The sequence below is a fragment of the Canis lupus genome, chromosome 9 (assembly GCF_011100685.1).
Source record: "Canis lupus familiaris isolate Mischka breed German Shepherd chromosome 9, alternate assembly UU_Cfam_GSD_1.0, whole genome shotgun sequence".
In the NCBI taxonomy this organism is placed as follows: Eukaryota; Metazoa; Chordata; class Mammalia; order Carnivora; family Canidae; genus Canis; species Canis lupus.
The window spans coordinates 8123041-8145441 of NC_049230.1; the positions used below are offsets into that span (position 1 = coordinate 8123041).

Genomic DNA, 22401 nt, shown 5'->3' on the forward strand with positions numbered 1-22401 from the left:
CTAACCACTCCTCAGTGTCGCTTCTCCTTGGTAAGCATTGCTAGGGTGCCCCCACTTTCATCTTTTTTTTTTTTTTAATCCTTTCTGGTCCCTGTACATTGGGCACTGAACACTGTTCAGGGAGTGTTTGCCGAATGAATGAGTAAGCAAAGGAAGGGAGGGAGGAGGAGAGGAACAGAAGGTCCATTAGGAAGGTAGGAAGCAGACCAGTTCCCGGGGCGGGGGGCGGGGGAGCTTCTTCTGCTGCTACCTGCCCAAGGACCAGGGTGCACAGTTTCAAAGTACTCTCCCTGTCCCTCTCTCTCTTTGCTCAGACAAGAGCGAGAACGGCGAGGCCTATCAGAGGAAGAAGACTGTGGCCGCCAGCCTTCCCGAGGGCCCTGCAGTCCCCGAGCCTCCGCGGGGGACCCCGATGCAACCCAACAGCGGCAGCTGGAGGAGGATCGCACTGCTCATCCTGGCCATCACCATCCACAACATTCCAGGTGAGGTCCGGCCACCTGCCTGAGGGGGGAGTCACTCTGTCAGCCTCGCTGCCTGGCTAGAAGAGGGGCACCGACAAACGTGACTTGGGTCCTTTTTGCAGCGGGGAGGCTCAGGGACAGAATGCAAATCTTTCTTGACATCATTTTTAACTCACATCATTGCTGTGGGGCGCACCTCGTATAATAAGTGTGGGATGTCTCTGGTTCTGCTTTAATGCTCTTTTAAAATAGTGAGCTCCGTAGAGTTTGGCACAGGTGGTTGGTTGCCTTACCTGCCTTCTTCCTGCGGAGCACCTGTCTGGAACACCCTTGCCCAGTGGAATCCTTTTTTAGCATGCTGCGGTAGTTTGCTTTGCATCTTTGGATTTATTTTAATTGAACAAAATGTGTTGGCATTCTAACTGAAAAATAGTGTTTCATTTAGAGTAACTAGAAAACACAGATAAGCATAAAAAAGAATAAAGATATTATTTAGAACAACAAATTGAGGGAACCTCAGGAACTCCTTGAGTCACATCTTGGAATTCCAGCTCTGCCACTTACTTGCTAGCATATCTGGACAAGCTGCTCAAGCTCTTTGAGCCTTGTTTTTCCCATCTGTGAAACGGGCATAAAGCTACTACTGAGATAACCAGGACTTTATTGGCAAAATGAATTGCATTTATTTTGATACTTAAATAAGATGCTATAGCACGTGCACGCACACACAGAGACACAGATTTTGGTGCAGTACTTAGGCCACATGAGCATTTGGAAAATGGTAGCGGTTATTAGCATTAATAACACTCATGTCCTTCCTTTCTGCTGTGACTTCCTAGTCTTGAGTTCTTCAGCTATCTGATCCATCATTGTTTGCGCTAGAACTTGAGTTTTAGGAATAACCTCCCTTGAGGGAGTGTCCCTGGGTGATATATGATCCGAGCCCTTTGCATATCATAGTGCCAGCTCGTCACCCTGTTTCAGGGCAGTGACTCAACCAGAGAAAGCTTGCTAGAGGCATGTTCTTCTCTTCGAAACTCGTGTAGATGTTGCTCCACTACCCTCCGGTTTCAATATTGTGGGAACGAAGGCCATGACCAAACCCAATTTATTCCTCCTTGGGTAGCTGGATATTCTTCTACTTATGCAATGAAGATTTTTTTTTTTTGGCTGGGGGAGGGGGTCATTATTAAGGAATGAAAATTTTGATATGTTATAGATTCCAATATATACTCAATCTGTCTAGAACACTATGTTTCCAATCAGTTTTTTTTTTCTAAAGATTTTGTTCACTTACTTATTTGAGAGCGAGAGAGCAAGCATGTGCATGAGCAGGAGAAGGAGTAGAGATAGAGAGACAAGCAGACTCCACACTGGGTGTGGAGCCCGACATGGGGCTTGATTCTAGGACCCCAGGATCATGACCTGAGCCGAAATCAAGAGCCAGCTGCCCAACCAACTGAGCCACCCTGGCCCTCTGTTTCCAGTCAATTTTAAAGCTCAGGTCTTCCGCTCGATGGGAAGCTCTGTCCTTATTATTTCTATCCTGGTCTTAGGAATTTCTATCATCTGATTGTGTAGGCTGGTTTGCTCCCCAATTTTTCTTCAGCATATTTCTCTCATTTCCCTCTTGGCTCTTTCCTTTTGGGCCATGGGAAAACTCCTTGGTGTTTCTATAGCTTGCTGTTCAGTATTCCTTGAAGTCTTATGTGGGACCCCAATGCACAAAGGTGACCAAAACAGCTTTGCCCTGGCAGGTGGTTCTGGCCACAGTCAGCCTCAGAATCTTAGCAAGCTTGGAAGACCAAGGGCTTGGCAGAGGGCAGTTTGAAAAACCTCCATAGTCACCTTCAACCTGTGGAAATGCTCATCAGTAGAGAAGAGAAGGTTCTTATCTTTTCAGTTGTAATAGTAGCTTTCTTTCTGCCACTCAAGGCTCCTTCTCTGAGCAGTTGAGAATGAATAAAGATGTGTCCAGTGGGTCGACAGTCAAATAAGACAACTATACTGGTTCAAGGTGTCCCGTGGGGATTCCCTGTCTCCCTGAAGAATGCAAAAGTGCTCTTAAACCCAGATTTCATTGCACTGGGCTTTGAAAAGCCGGGAATATGCTTTCCTCTGGTGGAGGTCTTCCTATCTCTCACCTGCCACTGCCCTTCTGTGTTCCCGTGTGCTCAGCTGGGACTCTTTCCTGGCTCATTCTGACAGAAGGTTGGGGAGGGTCAGAGTTCACATCTTTCAATGTTTATTGACCTCAGGGAGAGCTCAGATTAGGACCGGAAACAAAAGTGTTAGCAGGAAGGTGTATGGGATGATTTGATGATTCCCAATCAGCACAGATTCAAAGGTTACTTTTGGCTTGACAATAGACTTTCTTCTGGATCGTTGGCTTTCCCAAGTTCATGGTCACCCCATGTCCCTATTATGGTGAATGTGGAAGCGTCTTTTGAAATGAGGATTGAGTGGCCCATAGGAACCCCAACTGAGTCGGCTTCATCAGAAGCCCAGTGTAACGGCCCGTGACCTGGCTTGTCTGGATTAGAGAAGTTCAAAGGGAAATTTCTTCCCTAGTCTTGCCTTTTTAAAAAATTAATTGCATTTTAATAATGAGTTGTAGGTACTTGAGTTATATCAGTCATAAAACAGACCAAGATCCCTGGCCTCCTATCCTTAACATTATAGCAGGGCAGAAAGACAACATAATAGTAACAATTGGCTTGTATGTTATGTTCAAGGGGGTTGGTGCTATAAAAAAAGGACACGTCCAGCAGGGCTGATGAGATCCAAGTTGTTACAGAAAGGAATTGTAATTTTAAAGAGTGGCCAGGGGGGTCTCACTGAGACCTAGCATTGGAGTCAGACAACCAGTTCTCTGGGGCAGAGTGAATGTTCCAGGCAGAGGGAGCAGCCAATGCAAGGGCCCTGAGGCAGGAGCATGTCTGGACCTATGAGGAGGAGCCAGGAGTCCCGTGTGGCCGGAGCAGGGTGAGTGGGAGGGAAAGGCACAAAGTGAGGACAGAGGGGTCAGCCCTGCTCCAGGTGGAACTCAGACGCATTGTAAGGACTTTCCTTCTTACTCTGAGAGATGGGCCCACCCCAGGGATTTGAACACAGAAGCATATGATTCTCTCTAGGTGCTGAATTCAGACTGGACCCAGGAGGGGTGTGGGCGGCCACCGGGAAATTGGGCAGAGGCCACTCTAGGAATGCGGTCTGTGAACAGGGGCAGCTCAGACCAGAGTGGGGGATTGTGAGACAAAGATGGGAACCAGGGAGGACCCCGGGGTTTCAGGGCTGACTGGCTGCGAGCATGGAGTTGCCACCCACTGGGATGGGAAGGACCCCGAGGGGGCAGGTTTTAGAAGGGCATCTCAAGAACCCAGTTTTGCACTGGGAGGCTTGGTTGTTGGCAGACATCCAAGTGGAGGTGCTGATTAGGCAGCTGGGTGTACAGATTCGGAGTGGGGAGCAGAATCTGGGCTGCAGAGAGAAGTCTGGACCAGATGTGAATCACTGATTGGCACAGTTGTCATCGAAAGCCCCAGCACAGGATGACATCACCAGGGTCTCGCTGCAAGTAGCCGAGTCTCCCAAGGCCCTGGTGGGGCCCATCCCCGGAGCCCCGGGCTGCTAACTCCAGTCAAGAGCACTTCGCTCACCGATAGTTACGGGCAGCAGCTTCCTGCCCTTTGATGGGAACAGTATCAAGAGCTGGTCTGTCACCAGTTTGCCTTTGAAGGGATTTTTTTTTTTAACATTATCCTTTATGGTTTATTAAAAATTTAACTAGAGCTTTGACGTTCACCGAGACTCTGGGTTTTAAGATAGACTGTTCACAATGACTAAAAGGATAATTGATTTTTTTTTTTTGAAGTTTCTTGTCTTTGCTAGTTCAGTTTTACATGTCCTGGGGATATTTTGTTATTTATTTATTTACTTTTAATGTGAAAGTGAAAAGGAGAGCTTGTTAGCAAGTGTCCCATCCTCCAGAGGTTTCCGGCACGCAAGGACACACAGGTCCGCATGCACACACACCCAGAGCGCTGGGTTAACATTTAATAGGCGTGTGCAAGGACGGATGTGCTCTTAAACTTCTGTGGCTCACAGTTGTCCTTATGAATGTGGGAAGAGCAGGGGGGCCCCCTAACACACATCCTACGGGCAGCTCTGGGTATGCACGGGCCCCACGAAGACCATCCGCAGCCCCAGAGCAGAGAAGAAATCCCGTGTTCAAGAAACAAACACACAGTCGTGTAAGCAGTTTAAATGTTTTAGGAAGAAACCATCATGACTGATGAAGACCATCAGACGTGAGCCCCTCCGGCTGGTGGGGTAGACACAGCATCTCCACAGACGGAGATGCTGCTCCTCTGTATGCCACATCCCTTCTCTGGCTTGGCCTGTGTGCATTGGCGGCAGGTTGGGGTGCACGAGTCCTTCGGAAAACGATCTCCTGAGGAAGTGACATGTTATCTGGGAAAGCAACTCCGGAGCCTTTTGATCATTGTCTCTTAGAGCGATTTTCATGCAACATCGTGCAGGCTCAAGGGCTCTGAGCCTTCCAGAGGTTCCTGGGCCTTCAGAAAACAATCTCCCTCTCTGCGTCTGAGTGGAATTAAAAATCAACTAGCAATCGAGTCCCTACTAATCTCTTTTCATGAGTGGCTTATGGTCTTGACAGTGCTCTATCGCATGGCTTTGTATGCCAAAAAGTTAAATTTAGAGCTTAAAAGGGATATTCCAGAGGTTATCGCCTTCAAACACTACTCTATTGGGTGATTCAGGGTGTGTGTGTATGCGTGCACGCATGTGTTAAATTATCACTGTGATTCCTTTCAGCCCTGGCATTGGATGATTCTGTGAAAAATAATACAGATAGTACAATATTCTTTTCATGTGTCTAACAGTGTTAATCATCCCTTCCTTTGTGACTCCATGCTTCATCCTGTGTCTGCTTCTGTTGTGATCCTATCACTCTGAATGGGGATTATTCAAATAGGTTCCCCCCTGCCCTCCCCCGCCCATCCATAGGTGGAGCTTCTTGCCAGAAGCTCCATGCCATCTTCCTTTTAGGATCTCACATTACATATTGAAGCTGAAAATCTATTCGAGCATGTGGAATAACCGGTGCACTTGGTATCTAGCCTCCATCCTAGGAGGAGGGGGTATCATTCGAGAGCCAGGGGTCCCAGTTCCCCTTCTCTTTTGGCCAACCAGGCTGGCGAAGGGATGGCATTCAACTCTTGAGGGCCTCCTGGACAGGGAAAGCTTTCCTTTGTATTTGAACTGATTTATAAATCCGTAGAAGAGATGAGCTGAGTCACAGGCTTTTTATTTTCCTCTCATTAGAGTCAAGAGTCAAGTTCACTTCGCTGGTTGTTGCTGTGACATAGAGCGAGCTAGGGTCGCTGCCTGTGTCTGCAGAACAGCACAGTAGTTGATTTTAATTATTTGGCTTGTCTTCCTTGACGGTTCCTATTAGGCTCCATTTCATGGCTTTACATGAGATGCTTGGAGTTTTAATCAGAAGGGCTTTTTTTTCTCCCTCGAGGAACAACACCTCACAAATTTACACACTGAGATATTAACAGTGGTTGGGTATTCCCGGGGTTGTGGATGACTTTTATGTTCTTCATGTTCTTGTGAGATTTACCAGCTTACCTATAGTGAATGACTCATAGGACAAAAATGGGTCTTGGAAGGAGAACCTCCAATCACCTAACCACCGCAACATCCCTAATCCCCAAAACACACAAAAAAGGGTAAAAGTAACAGTTATTCCTTTATGCCTGAGATGATCTTGGTAGGGTTGTTTAATGACAGGTTGGAAACAAAACGAAGGATTGTATTCACTTCCCGTGGCTGCTGTAACAAATGATCACAAACGCAGTGGCTTAAAACAACCCAAACCTATTCTTTTACTGGTCTGGAGGCCAGAAGTCTCACATCAGTTTTATTTAACTAACATCACAGCGCTGGCAGGGCCGTGCTCCCTCTCTCGGGGAGGAGTCTGCTCTTGCCTCTTCCAGCTTCTGGAGGCAGATGTCCCTCTGGCCTCGTGGCCACACCTAAGTCCAGTCTTTGCCTCCATGGTCACATTGCTTTTTCTTCTGTGTCTAATCTCTTTATTTCTCCCCCCACCCCTTTTTTAAAGTTTTATTTATTTATTTATTTGAAAGAGAGAGAGCGAGAGCACGAACAGGGGGTGGGGCAGAGGAAGAGAGACAGAGAAGCCAACCGTCCAGGACAGTCCTCCCTGCAGAGTCTCCTTTGTCATGAAAGGTGGCATTCACAGGTCCCAGGGCTTCTGGGTGGCACATGCCTGGACATTCACTTTACCCTTGTGTGGGCTCCACGTGCTGCAAGAGCAGCTTCAGAGGGGCAGCACTGAGGCCTTGCAGGAAGGAGCCAAGAGCTAGAAAGAACAGCTTTCCGACTCTTCATGTTTCTGGGACAAAATGTGGACAGAAAATTCTGTCATGAGGGTCCTTTCCAGGGAAATCACCAAAGCAACAGCCTCTCCTTCACATTGTTCTGCTCCCAGAAACTATAGAGGAGTGTTTTGCGCAGCCAGAGACCCAGGCTCAGGTAATGAGTAAGCTGAGCACTCAAGGCCACAACTCGTTGGCTTTAACAAAGGCCACTGCTCACGCTAGAGGCTGCCACTTACTGGGGCCTTTGTAAGCGTCCTCCGTCTGGGAGGGAGATATTTGTACCCCCGTTTTGCATTTTAGAAACCGAGACCCAGGGAGGCCAAAGAGGGTGCTCCAGGTTGAGAGCGGGCCCAGGAAGAGCCGGACTCATGCTCCGTCCCTCCTGTGCTTCTAGCTTGCCTTTGGCTTTGGTGAGCCAGGCTTCCTTCCTCCAGGCGGATCACAACATTTTTTTCAGAGCCAGTCACAGAGAAGTTCAGGAAATGCTTCTCATTTTTTGAAGCTTGCCACATTAAATGTTAATGTGTGCAGCACCACCACACTGGCGTGTTGGTGTGATGCGCACTTCAGATGCCGCAGCTCAGTTCAGCAAGGAGGTTTTGGTGGGGGCAACGTGAATCACCTCTGTGGGTGCTTGGCAGACGCGTGTAGCACGGGCACCCACGCGGCTCCCACGCACCTGGCGCCGCCACCACCACCACCTCCACCGAGTGAGGACCGCCCGGGACCCAAGCAGATCGTCAGCTCTTCAATATATCAAGGAGGGTGATGAGGGGAAAGGGGACAAGCCCAGGACTGAAAATCAGAAAGGCCAGGGTGCAGATCCTCGAGCCACCAGATGCTTTACTAGGTGGGTGACCTTACGTAAGCCTCTGGGAGTTTCAGTTTTCCTGGCTGTAAAGTGGAGATAATATCCATCTTGTGGTTCGGTGTTAAGTGAGATGACAGTGCCGGCCACCAACAGAGTCACTCACCATGTCCTCTGCTGTGACGTGTGCATCACGGGGGCTAGAACATGATAGGACCTGAAAGATATTAACTCTCTCATACCACATTCACTCACCTTGCCCTTTCTCCCTCCTGCTTTGCCTTCCCTTTGCTCTGATCCTGAAAGATGGCTTGGTAATGGCCTTGGTGGTCTCCCAATGGAACATCTCCAACCACTTTAATTTCTAGCTCCAGCAGGTTACATTTGAAGAGACTTCTCATTTACCCCAGGAGTCAGAAAACACTGTAATATTCTCCTCTAATTATCTGTGTCTCAGTGGGAAGCCTGACATTATAATTAGCTCAGGCTCCTGTCTGGGATGACATTTTGCTCAGCATATTGCGTTCCTGGGTGTGTACTGTAGCAGAAGCTGGTAGCATGCTCCCCACTTATGTGATAGGGTTTGAGCATGAGAACTGGCACAAACACCCCGAAGGTGAAATTGTTAGCTCTGGGATTCCTGCAGGATTTCCACCCGCCTCCCACCTCCAAAAAAGCAATGGGGTGACACTCAGATTCACTGCCAACCCCTGCCACAGGCTATATAGACCCATGCCGTTTCCCTACCGACTGGCCTTCAGATCATGTGAGTTATGTGCTAAAGCTGCACGAAGACTGGGGTTAAAATCAAGACTCATTTCCACATTGACTTGATTATGTCATCCTCCCACCTATTATGTAAATTAAAGGAAAGAGTTAAGGCAAGAGAAATTGAACATATTTTTGTATTAAGACTCAAAGTTTCCGGTAAATTCTAGTCCTCTTTCTACTCTGGCCAGGTGGATATCAGCTAGAAAACATGGTTTTCCTTCCTTTTAGACCTATACTGCCTAATACAGCAGCTAGTAGCCACCAGGACAGACAAACCAGAGGCTGTGGAGTCAGAAAGGCTTAGGACCCAGAGCCACCAAATGCTCTGTTATTTATTTATCAGATTTGAACAAAAGGCGAAATTGAGGTCTTTCTTCATAACCGAGCCCCATGTCAAGTGCTGAGTAGCCATTAGCTAGTGGCTACACAATTGGACAGCACAGATATAAAACAATTCCATCACCACAGAAAATTCCATAGGATGGCACTGCTCTAAACCCTGGACAAAAAAAAAAAAAAAAATGCAACTCCACAAATTATTTAGAGCCTACCCAAGCTTGCCTTGGGCTGAGTTCTATTTAGGGGAGGCAACCTGCTTCCCGAGACAGCTGTTCTTGTTAGTATGGGGTGTGTCAAACAGATATTACAAATAAAATGCCTTAAATTTCAAAATTTGAAAATAGGTAATCTTAAAAAAAGATTTTATTTATTTATTCATGAGAGACACGGAGAGAGAGAGAGGCAGAGACACAAGCAGAGGGAGAAGCAGGCTCCATGCAGGGAGCCCAATGCTGGACTTGAGCCCAGGAGCCTGGGATCACGCCCTGAGCTAAAGGCAGACGCTCAACCACTGAGCCACCAGGTGTCCCAAAAGTAGTTAATTTTTTATATGAATTAAGGGTAGTACAGAGTCACCCCATGATGGCGTCATCTTGTTCCCATTGGTCCTGACCTGACTTCTTATTTCTGGAATGCGAGACAGCACAGGGGTCGGGGGCAGCTTGTGTGGGGAATCCACAGCGGGCTCATCAGATGTCGGGAGTGGAAAGAGCTGCTCCAAGGATGAGCTTGTCATCCTCTCCCCTGGGTGACACACACCCGTCCCCTGAGCAAGACAGCACATTGGTTCCTGCCAATTTATCCCTCTTACAGAACAATTTCTCTTGCCTCAAATCGGGTTTCAAAGGAAGGATATTAACTGTCACATGCAAATCACTACAGAATTTGTTATCACCTTTCTTTACTCCCTTTCTTTCTTCCTTTCTTTGGCTGAGGACATTGCCCAGTTCACTCCCCAGCGCTCCCAAATAAGATATTTATTGTGGAATGCACTCCCTGAGAAAGCTTTGCCTCCTTTGTGGAAACAATATTCATAATTTATTGTGTTTAACTTTTCTTTTCTCCCTTGGCTGCTAAGAAGCTGCTGAGATAAGAATGAAGTGCATTCTGATGGTCTCATTATCTGAATTCTTCCCTCCTTTTACAACCTATTGTGCTATACTTTATTCCATTTCAAAAGGAGGGACGTTATTCGTTAATTGGCACGTGCGATTTGATTCTTTTGTCTCCAGTTTTCTTTGTGTCCTGGGCAAATCCCCATACCTGGCCTGAAAAATGCTGTCCTCTGGTTACAGTGGACACTGGGGACCAGGTGAGAGTGATGGAGTCATCTGTTTATAATGTATCTATTGTCTGCTTTCCAGTAGCCATTTAAAAAAAAAAAAAAAAGAAGAAGAAGAAGGAGTAAAAAGCAAGTGAAACTAATTTTTTATTTTATTTTTATTTTTTTTAAAGATTTTATTTATTTATTCATGATAGACACAGAGAGAGAGGCAGAGACACAGGCAGAGGGAGAAGGAGGCTCCATGCAGGGAGCCTGATGTGGGATTTGATCCCAGGACACCAGGATCACGCCCTGGGCCAAAGGCAGCCACTAAACCACTGAACCACCCAGGGATCCCGAAACTAATTTTTTAAAATATATCTTCTTAAATCCAAAATAGTCAAGATATTATTATTTCAACATAGGATCAATCTAAAAAAATTCTTTTTTTTTCCCCCACACTAAGTCTTTGAAATCCAACGTCTGTTTTACACTCTGGCATACCTTGATTTGGATGCTAAAGTTTTAATGGTTCAAGTGAAATGTAGTCCCACTGAATAAAGCTGCGTTCAGTGGGGAACAGGTATTTTCCATTTCGTCAGTTTTCAAATTCAAACTTAAATTGAGGGGATCCCTAGGTGGCTCAGTGATTGAGCATCTGCCTTGGGCCCAGGGCATGATCCTGGAGATCCAGGATCGAGTCCCACGTCAGGCTCCCTGCATGGAGCCTGCTTCTCCCTCTGCCTATGTCTCTGCCTCTTCCTCTCTCTCTCTGTGTGTCTCTTGTGAATAAATATATAATTAAAAAAAACTTAAAGTGATTAAAACAACATAGACTATTCATTTTCTCAGTCCTGCTAGCCAAACTCCAAGTGCTTCGTGGCCACACGTAGTGAGTAGCTGCCGAGTCCATGGGCACAGCTCTAAATGCTCCGAGAGATACCAAAAAAAAAAAAAAAGGAAAGAAAAAAGGATAAAAAGCAGTCCTTTCCTTGAAAGAGCTTCCAATCTGACAGATGAGATAAAGTTTAAGCATACACATATTATAATGTGGTGCAGAATGAATCCATCATCATGGGAAGTCAAAACAAGTGCAGGAAGGAAGGGTGTAATGTCTTTTGGCTCCATGCGGTTTAAACAGTAAGATTTACTGCCCTCAGACTTGGGATTAGACCCAGGCCTTGGAGGACCCAGCAGGTTGCCAGTGATCCACATCCCCCCCCCACCCCCCCCCACACACACACGGTAGAGGGGATGAAGGTGGCAGCAGGAATGCCATGCACAGCAGCACACGGGAAGTGTCAAGACCACCGGCTTGGTGTGAGGCTGTTCTCTTTCTTCCCGCTAGTTAATGAGATAAGTAGGAGGGATCTGGAGCCGTAGCACTGACCCTGCTGTGTGTGCGAGGCAGATGGGTCTGTATCAGGAATCATCTTTGCCACCAGAAGCCTGCATCCCTGCAGCTCTGTTCAGCCGGGCGGCTCCACCCTAGGCCAAGGCTGCAGTGAGAAATACCTTCAGACCCTTCCCCCCTCCTGGAGAAGCCACACCACACCGAGGACAGTGGCTACTGCAAACTGGCCCCTTGCTCAGAGACATTGTCATGTGCAAATCCATGTTGGCTTCATGATGATCTGTGCCCAGAGCTTGGCTTGTCTTTGCTTCACTGTAAAGACAATCGTAGCTTTTCTAAAACTTTGTGTCCTATAAAAAACACCCTGAGCCTTTGCTTGCGGGGATAATCCTCCAGGGAACGGCTCACCTGCTGCTGAGTCCTTGTCCCCTGATGAGAGGGCCTCATTTGTTCAGAGGCTGTAGCACAGAACGGGTTTAATCAGGTGATAATATTTGAGATGCGTACTTTGTAAGAGTCCCAGCTCATTCGTATTTATATATGCTAATTTTAGTGCACATTAATTATGTATTTAATAAGTCCCTGTTTATTCTATTTTGTCTTCATTCCCTTGATAGCTGTTATGGTGCGGAGTTGAAAATAATTAAAATGTTACTTGTGTTCTGCAAATAACAATTAACCAAGGATGAATTCTGAAATCAAAATTCCGTTCTCTTTGCCTTCCTGTGATTAAATACAGTGAGCGAAATGACACCTAAATGCACTTGTACGTCCATTCCTCGTTCGTCGCTCAGTTGGAGGGTAATTACTCCCTTTAGCAGGGGGTAATTGCTAGAAACGTGGGGATGATCTGACTGAAATGTCTTCCATGGCCTTGGGCAGCTCTCTTCTTGTTGACCTGGAAGACACACATTCAGAAAGTGAGCTCGGCCAGGGGCTGCAGGAGAGGACAGGAGGAGGGAGGCTGTTCTCCAGAGAACACACGAGAAGTTGGCCATTGACAGGTTCTGTCTGTGGGAAGCCCTTGGGAGAGGGATTGCATTGGATCCAAGCTTCCTCCAACACCTGGATTTCCAAGCCGTGTCAAACCACCGTCCTACAGGCAGCCGTTCAACCCCTTGGAGAAGAGGCAACCCCATTGCCTATGTTTTTTGCATATCACCTGCCCAAAGAGTGGCACCACCTCCTCATGCAGGGTCTCATCCTGGTCGGTCTCGATTCTGCATGCACATGCAGTGGTTGGTAGCTACTGGGAGTAGACATTGGGTCACATTTCCTTTTTTCTTGGAGTTTGTGCCACCTCTTGTCCCCAACGTCCTGCCACTTACCAGCACATTAGTAACTCTTCCTGCCCCTAATCTCCGTCTTCCCTAACTCCAAGAGTGGCCCTAAGCTGTCGATCTTTGCAGCCCATCCTCAGGGCTTAAGCCCCACTGTCAGCTTTGTAGGGCGCAGATCCCTCTGCCAAGTAGCTATTAGAAGTGGAACTCACATGAGCGCTCAAAAAGGAATTCATCACCCCATTTATTTTATTCTTAAAGATTTTATTTATTTATTCATGAGAAACAGAGAGAGAGAGGTAGGGACACAGGCAGAGGGAGAAGCAGGCTCCATGCAGGGTGCCCAAGGTGGGACTCGACCCTGGGTCTCCAGGATCATGCCGTGGGCTGAAGGCGGTGCTAAACAGCTGAGCCACCCAGGCTGCCCTCATCACCCCCTTTAATCAGTAGTTCTACTCCAGGGAAAATACACAAGGAGAAGAGTCTCAAACAGATCCATCCTGTTGATGAGCTACTAGGAAAATTTAATTAGAAGATAACTCAAAGCTCATGGAATTTGGAATTTGGAAACTGCCTTTGAATGATAGCAATTGAGACTAGCCAAAACTGTCCCTTGCCACGGATAAGCAAGAGCTAGGACTCAGAATCTGTAGTTTTTACCTTATTTTGAAAATAACCATGTGGTTGTACTTTAGCAAGTTGTGATTTCCAAATCCACGAAGGAGGGTGAATCTTTCCAGCCCCACCTCCCTGCCTCACAGGTGATATGAGGATAAACTCTGATCCTGGACCTGAGCCGCCCGAGGAGTAAAGGGACCAGCAAGCCAGTGGTTTCCCTGATGATCAGATACAGCAGTTAAAAGCACTGCTGGTCCGCACCTTCCCCTTACAAATCCCCATGTCCTCCCAGACGCAGAGCTGCACGCTCATGCTCATCATCTTCTCTGGCTCTGATTGAAGTTCAGAGCTGTCGTTTCCAGATATTTTGTTCATTTGCTCCTCTTCTGTATATTCCCAGAAATCCTTCCTGGTGCAGAGATGTTAGGGAAGAGGCCGAGGCGTGCTGGTGGAAAAAAAAAAAAAAAGAAAAGAAATTATCTGGCTCGTGTTTGCAGGTGCAAATGAAGTCTTCTCAAATGTTAGTCTGGAACAGAGGCATATTCTCTCATCCGCTTTTAATCGAACGCTTTTCTCCAGCAAAACTATTCGTTTACAAGATCAGCAAGTCACAGAGGCATCTTCGTTTTCCTTCCTATGCCCTGTTCTCAAGGGACGGCGTTCCCTTCGCTCTAGGGACCACGCAGGGCTTTCCTATCGGGAGTGGGATATGTGATGAACTGAGCCACTGACCCTTCCAGAGGACAGAGGAAAAAGCCATGGGGCGGAGAGTAGAGAGGTGGGATTTTAGGCACTAAAGACGTGGGGGGAAGCCGGGTTGTGTTTGGGGCTTGGTGAGAGTATTTGAGGCCATGCACCTTTCCATGCCATTTGGGGTGTGCCCTGGAAGGGACATGCTCTGCCCTTGTTTGCGTGGTCCCTGGGGGCTCAGGGATAAGCTCTGGGTTTTACCTCCCTGTCATTCTAAAGAGTGCCCTGTTGCTTAGAGACAGGGGATGGTGCCTGGAGTGAAGATAAGGTTGCCAAGGAAACCAAGCCACAAATTCCCTTGTTTTTCTCCAAGTTGCTGGACAGAAGAGTAAAGGATTTTTGCTCTGACAACTGGAAGAAAAGTATCTTCTTTTCTGCGTGTGTTTTAGACAAACATCCGTTGTCCCAGACACAGCCGAGTTAGCACCTGAGTTGACAAACGCGCTTGAGTTTTGCGTTGCTTTTTTGTTTTCCGTCGGTGAGTGCGTTTTAATTCTTAAGTAGGTTCCATGCCCAGCGTGGAGCCCACCTCGGGACTTGAACTCACGACCCTGAGATCAAGGTCTGAGCTGAGATCAAGAGTCAGACGCTCAACCGACTCCCCCAGGGAGTGCTTTCTGATAGAGACAGAATTCAGCCATTTTAATGGATTTTTTTCAGATGTGTGGACCCCAGGACCCAGACCCCTCTCTGAGTTTTGTTGAACTCTTGAGTTTTCATTTTATGCCCCAGCTTTTCTCTTTCTGGGGGCATTGCGATGAACTTTCTGGAAATTCACAGCAGCAGCGACCCTCTCTGTCCCCCATCTCTTAATTTTTTTGCATGTTTCACATGACAGGAATCCATAAACCCATTGCCCTCTCAACTCTGGTGTTCATAATTCAGAAAAAAAAAATCCTTTTTGGGGTCATCCTCAAGGGATCTCTTGGTGAAATCACAGAAGTTCATGTCCACTCGATGCCCTTGTGTCGGTGGACTGCTGAGTTGAGGGGGTCCACACAGTGGTGCCCCAAATGCTCCCTCCCCCCTGGGGAGTCTGAGCTTCGGTAAGGGGTTCTTCATTTATCTGTGGTAGCAATCCTAGCTCCTGCCAGGAGCTTGAAGAATCACCTGTGTGTGTGTGTGTGTGTGTGTGTGTGTGTGTGTGTGTGTGTACATCCCCCTAACTTTCTCTAGACTTACACCTTTTCCTACTTGTTCAGAAACGCATCCTTGGCTTCTCTCCCTTTCTCCCCACCTCTGGCCTAGATATTCCTCTTGAGCAGTAATATGGGCTTCCTGAATTCCTCTGATCTGTTCTTTGCGCCATCACCTGATGTCACACATGACTTCTGTGCTGCTTGGTGGACATGCCTGAGCACCCCTAGGACTGCCCCTTTCCTGAAGTCCTAGTGCTTTCATGATCTCTGGAGACACTTGGAGGGCCACTCAGCCAAGTGAGGGGTTCAAAACACAGCCACGGAGGGGGAGGATCTCCCTCCCTGGTGACCGAGAGAAAGGGCATCAGGGGCTGAGAGGTGGTCCCAGTGTCGGGGATATGAGTCCCATGGGGAGATGGGGAGGAAGGGCAGTCTGGAGGAGTTAGTCAAAGATGCACAGGATTTTGATGAATGGAAAGAGGATGGAGAGGAGGGGACTGGGTCTCTCTGGAACCCCAGACATGGGTTGTTCTTGGCTACAGTGTCCCTCCAGTGACAAAACACACTGTTTGGTCCTCACCTCCAACGTAGGGCTGAGGCCGAGTCTTCTCAGGTTTCTGCCCTTGATCCTTCCTCCTATCCAGTGTCCCTGGGCTCCCGTATTCACACAACAGCCCCCGCAAACGTGCTGCTTGGGGAACCCCATGCTCCGATCTGTCTGGAGGCTACTACACCCACACACTCCTCTGCCTCTGCCCCGTCCCTCTGTCCCCTCATTTCTGGCCCACCTTCTCACCTGGCCAACTTCTACTCAACCTTCAGTGCCCAGCTCAAGGGTCATCTCCTTGTGGAATGTTTACCAGATCCCACCTTGCCCAGTGCACATCAAGGGGGCCCCTTCTGGTGACTTCAGTGCTCCGGACAACCCCATCCCCACCCCAAGCTGCATTTCCCCTCCTTGCTCTACAGGGGTTCTAGATTTCTAGACTCTCCAAATCTATGTGGACATTTCCAGACAGTGGCTCCCCTTCCTTGTTACTGGGGTTGGCTTTGTTCCCATCTGAAATGGGGAAGGGCCCTGGGGAGCAGGGAAGTAGGATGGGGGAGGAAGACATGCGGAGCTGAGAGGGACCCAGGGCTGCTGAGCAAATTACTACAAACCAGAATGGTTTAAAGAACAGAAAAGTAATGCCTCACAATTTTGGAGGCTGGACCTCCAAAATCAAGGTGTGGGCAGGGTTGTCTCCTTCTGAGGACCCCAAGGGAAGGATCCATCCAGGCCTTTCTCCCTGTGGCTCTCCACATCTTCCCTCTGTGCATGTCTGTTACGGAAGGACACCGGGCATGCTGGATGAGGCGCCCACCCCGCACAGTATGACCTCACCTTAAGTAATCACATCTTCAACAACTTCATATTTCCAAACGAGATCACATTCTGAAGTAGTGGGAGGTTAGGACATCAACATATGAACTGGGGCGGGGGGCGGGGGGTGAGGGGCCATGATTCCACCCATAATATCCTCCTTCCAGAAAGACCAGACAAAAATGTTTCACCTGCCTCTCCCAAAATTATAATATGAACAGAAGTCGAATATAATCTAATTAATCACTCACCTCATCCTATTGGTAGCGTGACAATTAATCTGTAGCTGACATGAAGCTGGGAGGGACAGGTAATTTGCAGGTTGATTAAATCATTAAACCAAAACATCTCTACATGCTGGAATTCTGATGCGCTCCAATGAGTTGAAAATGGACAGAAACAAGGACCGAAGTTCCCCGAATGTAGATCTCTCCCCCAAACAGGTGATAAAAGTGTATTCAGGAGGAGGAAAATGAATTTAGGCTCTGGTTTAATAAGAAGCTTAATCATTCATTCAATCACGTATTGATCAAGATGTTCGCTGTTCACCTCTTTTCTGTGAGGCATGAGGTAGCCTTGGGAGCCTAGGTCAACCTGGGGAAGTGGTTCCTCCCGGGATTCATGCTGCGTCTATCATCATGAGGACAAGGAGAAGCACAAGGAGGAGGACCCTCCTCTGAGATACCAAGAATAGAAGAGAGCCCCACATCCTTGGACTTGCCAACGAGGATCCCCCAGCATGCTGGGCTGGAAGCTAAGATGGGAGCAGTAACTAAGGTCACTGGACCTTTTGGGCCAGAGCAAAGAAGACGAGGGGTGGTGCTGCTCCCTGGTTGGGAGGACCACCATGGGGAGAAGAGTCTGGGTTTGTCCTGTGCTCCCTCCCAAGCCAGAAGTAGAACAAAGGAGTGAGAGGTACAGGGGAATAGACGTTAGCACATCATAAGGAATAACTTCTTCACAGTTAGAACTAAGAATGAAATATTCTGATTAATCTTGGGAGGTGGTGATGTTCTCCTCGGCAGCATCATTGGGTGCTTACTATGCACCAGCCTGCTCTTAACACTTTCTGGGGAAAGAGACCCAAGGATCTGCCCTAGTCAGCCATTCCTCCATCTGATGTAATACGGACTGCCTCTCAAGAACCCCTAAAGTCAGCAAATGCTCACAATCAAGCTAATTGCTTTCTTTCCCAGACCACAGAATTTGGAAGGAACTAGTTACTTGTTTATTAGTGGATTCGAAGTAAATTTTTCTTTTGGAAAAAGAACCCTCTCTTTCCTATCCACATACGCTTGGGCTGGGCTGTGGTGTATGAAATCTAATCTCCTACCAGGAAACGATCATTTATTTGAACGCTTCCCCCAAATCCATTAGGCACTCTGGAGTGTTAGCTTAGGATGACAGATCTCATAGCTGTGCTGCTGACACTTTGGGTTTCTTCTAATTCACGGGAGCCTTTCTTCCACGCGTGGCCAGCAATGAGTGAGAGGATTAGGAGGGCCCCCAGCCGTGATTGACAGGCACCTCTAGGGATCTGGATCACCTTTCCCACTAGCTTGGAACATGTTCTCCGACCCCCATTGCTTTCCTTAATATGCTAAGCTTTGCGCTCCTGGATAATTTGCAAATGCTCTTCAAGTGACTGCCACTGGCTTTTCAAATGTTTTGCTCCTTGCAATTAAGAAAGGGAATTGGATGTGCTCTTGCCTGGCTAATGTTTTTTTTCTCCCTGACATGGGATGGGGGTGGGAAGGAAGAGCAAAAGAAATAGCTAAGAGGGGGCACCTGGGTGGCTCAGTCGGTTAAGCGTCTGCCTTCAGCTCAGGCCATGATCCTGGGTCCTGGGATGGAGCCCCACCTCGGGGTCCTTGCTTGGTGGGGAGCCTGCCTCTCCCTTTCCCTCTGCCCTGCTCATACTCTCATGTACTCTCTCTCATAAAAAAAGTAAAATCTTAATAATAATAGTAATAATAATAATAATATTTTAAAAAGGAAATAGCTAAGAGATGTTTAGGAAGAGACGTCTGATGCCACCCATGACAAAGCTGTATCTGGGAGTTCATTCCTATGAGAGAGGTGTAGGGATCACCAGGTTCAAGTCCAGTCCAAGGAGCACATTCATGGAGATAGGAATAGACCCTGCAGCTGGGCACCTGCCTTCAGGCACTTCTCTCAGCCACAGAAATGTGGGCAGATGATTTTGAATGGAGCGCGCAGAATTCGAAGACCAACACGGAGAATTTCACTACTGGCTCTCTGCCTTCCCAGTTGGGGTCAGCTGCATGTAGAGAAAACCTGAAGCAACAGCATCGGGTCTCATTTAGAAGTCCAGAGACAGGCAGCTCAGCACGGGTATGACGACTCCAAAATACATTTAGGGACACAGGCCCCTTTTTGTTCTCTGCTATGCCTATGGCTTCGGTCTTGAATCGCTCATGGTCAAGATCACCATTTGAACTCCAGCCATTCCCCGCCTCCTTCAGGTAGTACGGAGGGCAGCTCCAAACTCTTGTTTCGCCTTCTGGAAAGTTCTAGTTCACAGTTGCGCCCCTGCTAAGGAAAGGAGGAGGATGGATATTGGAAGGCAGGAGCAGTCTCTGCGCCCCCCCAGACAGTGGTCGCTCAGAGTCTCAGGACCAATGGCATGCCCGAGTGACGTGGTGGGAAGGGTTCCCCATTCAAGACCACTCCTTGCAGAAGCAGCAAAATGGTGGTTAAGAGCCAACCTGAGTCTAAATCCTGATTCACCTGCTCACTGCAGTCTTTGGGCAAGTTATGGAACTTTTCTGAGCCTCTTTTCCCTCTGCATAAAAAGGAACAGTTACCCATGCCTCCTGGCGTTCCTGTGGCCAGTCGCCTGCATTCCAAAGCTGACAGATCACCCATGTCATTGTTAATTGCTCTTACCATCGCCTCCTTGTGGGCTAATGGCATCCCCGAAGTCCACTTTTCTCATCTATTCCTTCTGAACCTTCTGAATTTGTATGGCAAAATCATAGAAGGGCTTTATATTCTATCACTGTCCATCTCACTGCTCTGATGGTTCTTCCTTCCTGACCCTGGATGATTGCATGGGCAGGCATCTAAATTTTCCAGCACACTTGAGGTTCATGAATACTTTTCGTTATCCTGTTTGGTGCTGATGAGCCCTTCTGGTAACTTCAACTTCAGTCCCTCAGTCAGTATAACAAACATCCTTCTCTCCGCTAGTAGCTCCTCATCTGATTAGCCTTGGAAGCCTGCCTGAGTCACAGGTGGGTAGTCTGACTTTTCCTTTTTTTTTTTTTTTAAACCCATTTACCCTGTTCATCTTGCTGGGAATGGCTCAGTCATGACAAGGAATTGGAGGAAGAGGGAAAGAAGAAGTAACGATGGAGTATAGTTGATGATGGTGCCAAAAGGTCTTTCTTAAAGATTACAGTTGTATTTTAGTGTTTTGTCCTTAAAGTGGCAGATCCTCAAGCATGGACCCTTTGTCTCGGGCCCTAATTTTGAGGGCTTTTCCAAGCCTCCAGTGGGCATATCTACTGGTACATATAGGATACCCTGTGGTTGACCACTAGAAGTTTCCTCTCCTCCCTCGGTGGTCCTCTCTGCACAAATTCCATTAGAATTCCATTTGCCTTTGAAAGTGGACCTCTGAGAAGATAACTTCTATACATTATCACCTTCCCAAATGTCAGGTTGGCTTCTTGCCCTTTGGAAATGGAGGATACTTTCAGAAGAGCCTCCTGTCCTCATTCAGCCATTGGAACTCTCCCAGCCACCTTTTCTTCTTGAGACTCTTCCAGGAGATGTTCAGAGAGCAGTTCTACAGGGAAGCATGCCACACTTGGCAAGCTTATTTCTTGGAGTGGCCTTTTACTTGGCTTGAGTGCAGAGAAGTTCCCTCATCCTCAGGGCATACTCTGAAAGCTCTCCTTGAGGGGGTCCTGGATATTGTTTGTCCTCTTTACCCCACTTTCCAGGGACCATTGGGAGCAATACCATTTTGGACAGACAACTTTGCTTTAAGACCTGCATGGAGTATCAGGCATCTCCGTGTAGATCAGTACTGTCCAATAGAACTTTCTATGATGATGGAAATATTCAGTATATGCGCTGCCCCATATGGTAACCACTAGCTACCATATTGGATATGTGGATATGTTGTTAAATTTTAATTAATTTAAATTTAAATAGTCACCTGTGGCTACTATATCGACAACACAGTTTTATAATGAGAAGGTAGTGCCAGCTATTTTTTCTTAGCAATGGTTCTGAGACCAGGTAAGTCCCATTAGATATCTTGCTCTCCTCTTTCAAGAAAGTAATCCTCAAAGTATGTCCCAACCATAAATAAGTAGCAGTGTCAGTGACAACTTTTAAATGTTGGTTCCCAAAGCCACATTGTTAGGGAGATTGACTTTAGTCTTTGTTAATGGGGAGTAGGTGTCTTTCTTTGAACCTCCCTCTGCCCCACTGTGCCCTCACTGGAGGCATTTTAACTCTTTTGAGAGTAATGACTGAAGACTTAGCTCTGGCATATCTTTTGACCGCCTGTTAAAAAGAATCTCATTATTTTCCTGGAAGATATACTATACTCCCAGTGGTGCCATAATGGGTTTTGGCTGAGATCATTTTCTGCTTTTCTCTCCAGGAAATGCTTGGTAGACTGGATGCTGCCAAGGGTTGCACAGGATTCTGGTGGCATCCATGATCACAGGAAAGGACAGAACTAATTTGAGAGTTTAATACTTAAATGCAGTTGACCTTAGTTCAGGTCCAGCATGATAAAGAGCCATGCTGTTTGACCAAGTTAATCTAGTACAATCTACAGGAGCAAAAATTAAGATTATGACTCTCTGTGTCCTGTAGCTCTGCTTATTCTAGTTAGAGAAAATGTCCTATTAGAAAAAAAAAATCTAGTTTTCTAGAGTACTTTAAAATGAGTTGGGGCAGCCCGGGTGGCTCAGTGGTTTAGCACCGCCTTCAGCCCAGGGCCTGATCCTAGAGTCCTGGGATCGAGTCCCACATCAGGCTCGCTGCATGGAGCCTGCTTCTCCCTCTGCCTGTGTCTCAGCCTCTCTCTCTCTCTCTCTGTATTTCTCATGAATAAATAAAATCTTTAAAAAAAATGAGTTGGGTTTTATTAACCTAAGGATAACCTTAGGTCCCATATAAGATCAGGAAAGAGTTCTAGGTCAGTTAGCGTTCCTTAGTTGCAAGCAGGAGAGGTCAGCTCTGGCCAGTTTCATCAAATCAAGGAGATTATCAAAAGTATAAGGAGTAACTCGGACAATCAGAGGGCAAGTGGAATAGCCGAGCCTTGGAAGATCATAGTGAGACATCCCCAGATTTGCAATGATAGACACGAGCTAATGGGCAGCTCTTGAAAAGGCTGACACCAGGATGGCTCAAGAACAAGCATTTTCTGACTCTGTGTCATTCAGCTCAAGAATCAGTTCTGGAAGAGAAAATCTGATTGACCTAGTCTGGGTGTGGGGGAACAACATCCTCAAAGCAAAGCAGAGTGCTATCTCCAAAGAGAGGGGGCTGTAGGGGTTCTGAGCATGTGAGATCTGAGCCCTTCCCAAACACATTGCCTCCTTCAATAGCATCGCAATAGTTATAGACACAGTTACAGTTAAAAGGAGAGACTTTGTGTTTATCTTTACAATTTTTATTCACGTCTCAGACAACAGCAGAGTTCATCACAGAAAAGAGATTTTGGATGTTATTCCATTTACCCTAATATGCCCACTTTATAGATCAAGGTTCCATGTCCAAGGTTCCACAGTTAGGTAATGGCAGAGATGGGACCAGAAGCAGTTC

At 47.2% G+C, this 22401-nt stretch overlaps 1 protein-coding gene across 14 annotated transcripts in view; it reads left to right on the forward strand.

Annotated features, from left to right (window-relative positions):
• The window catches only part of SLC39A11 (solute carrier family 39 member 11), a 403217-nt gene that overhangs the window by 265635 nt on the left and 115181 nt on the right, over positions 1-22401 (forward strand). For all 14 annotated transcript variants that reach the window (XR_005364223.1, XR_005364224.1, XM_038546727.1 and 11 more), the window contains one exon: positions 315-485. Coding sequence is in view for 12 of the 14 variants with exons in the window: in XM_038546727.1 (XP_038402655.1) it covers positions 315-485 (171 nt within the window). In the remaining 2 variants the exon portion in view is untranslated. The remainder of the gene's footprint in view (positions 1-314; positions 486-22401) is intronic.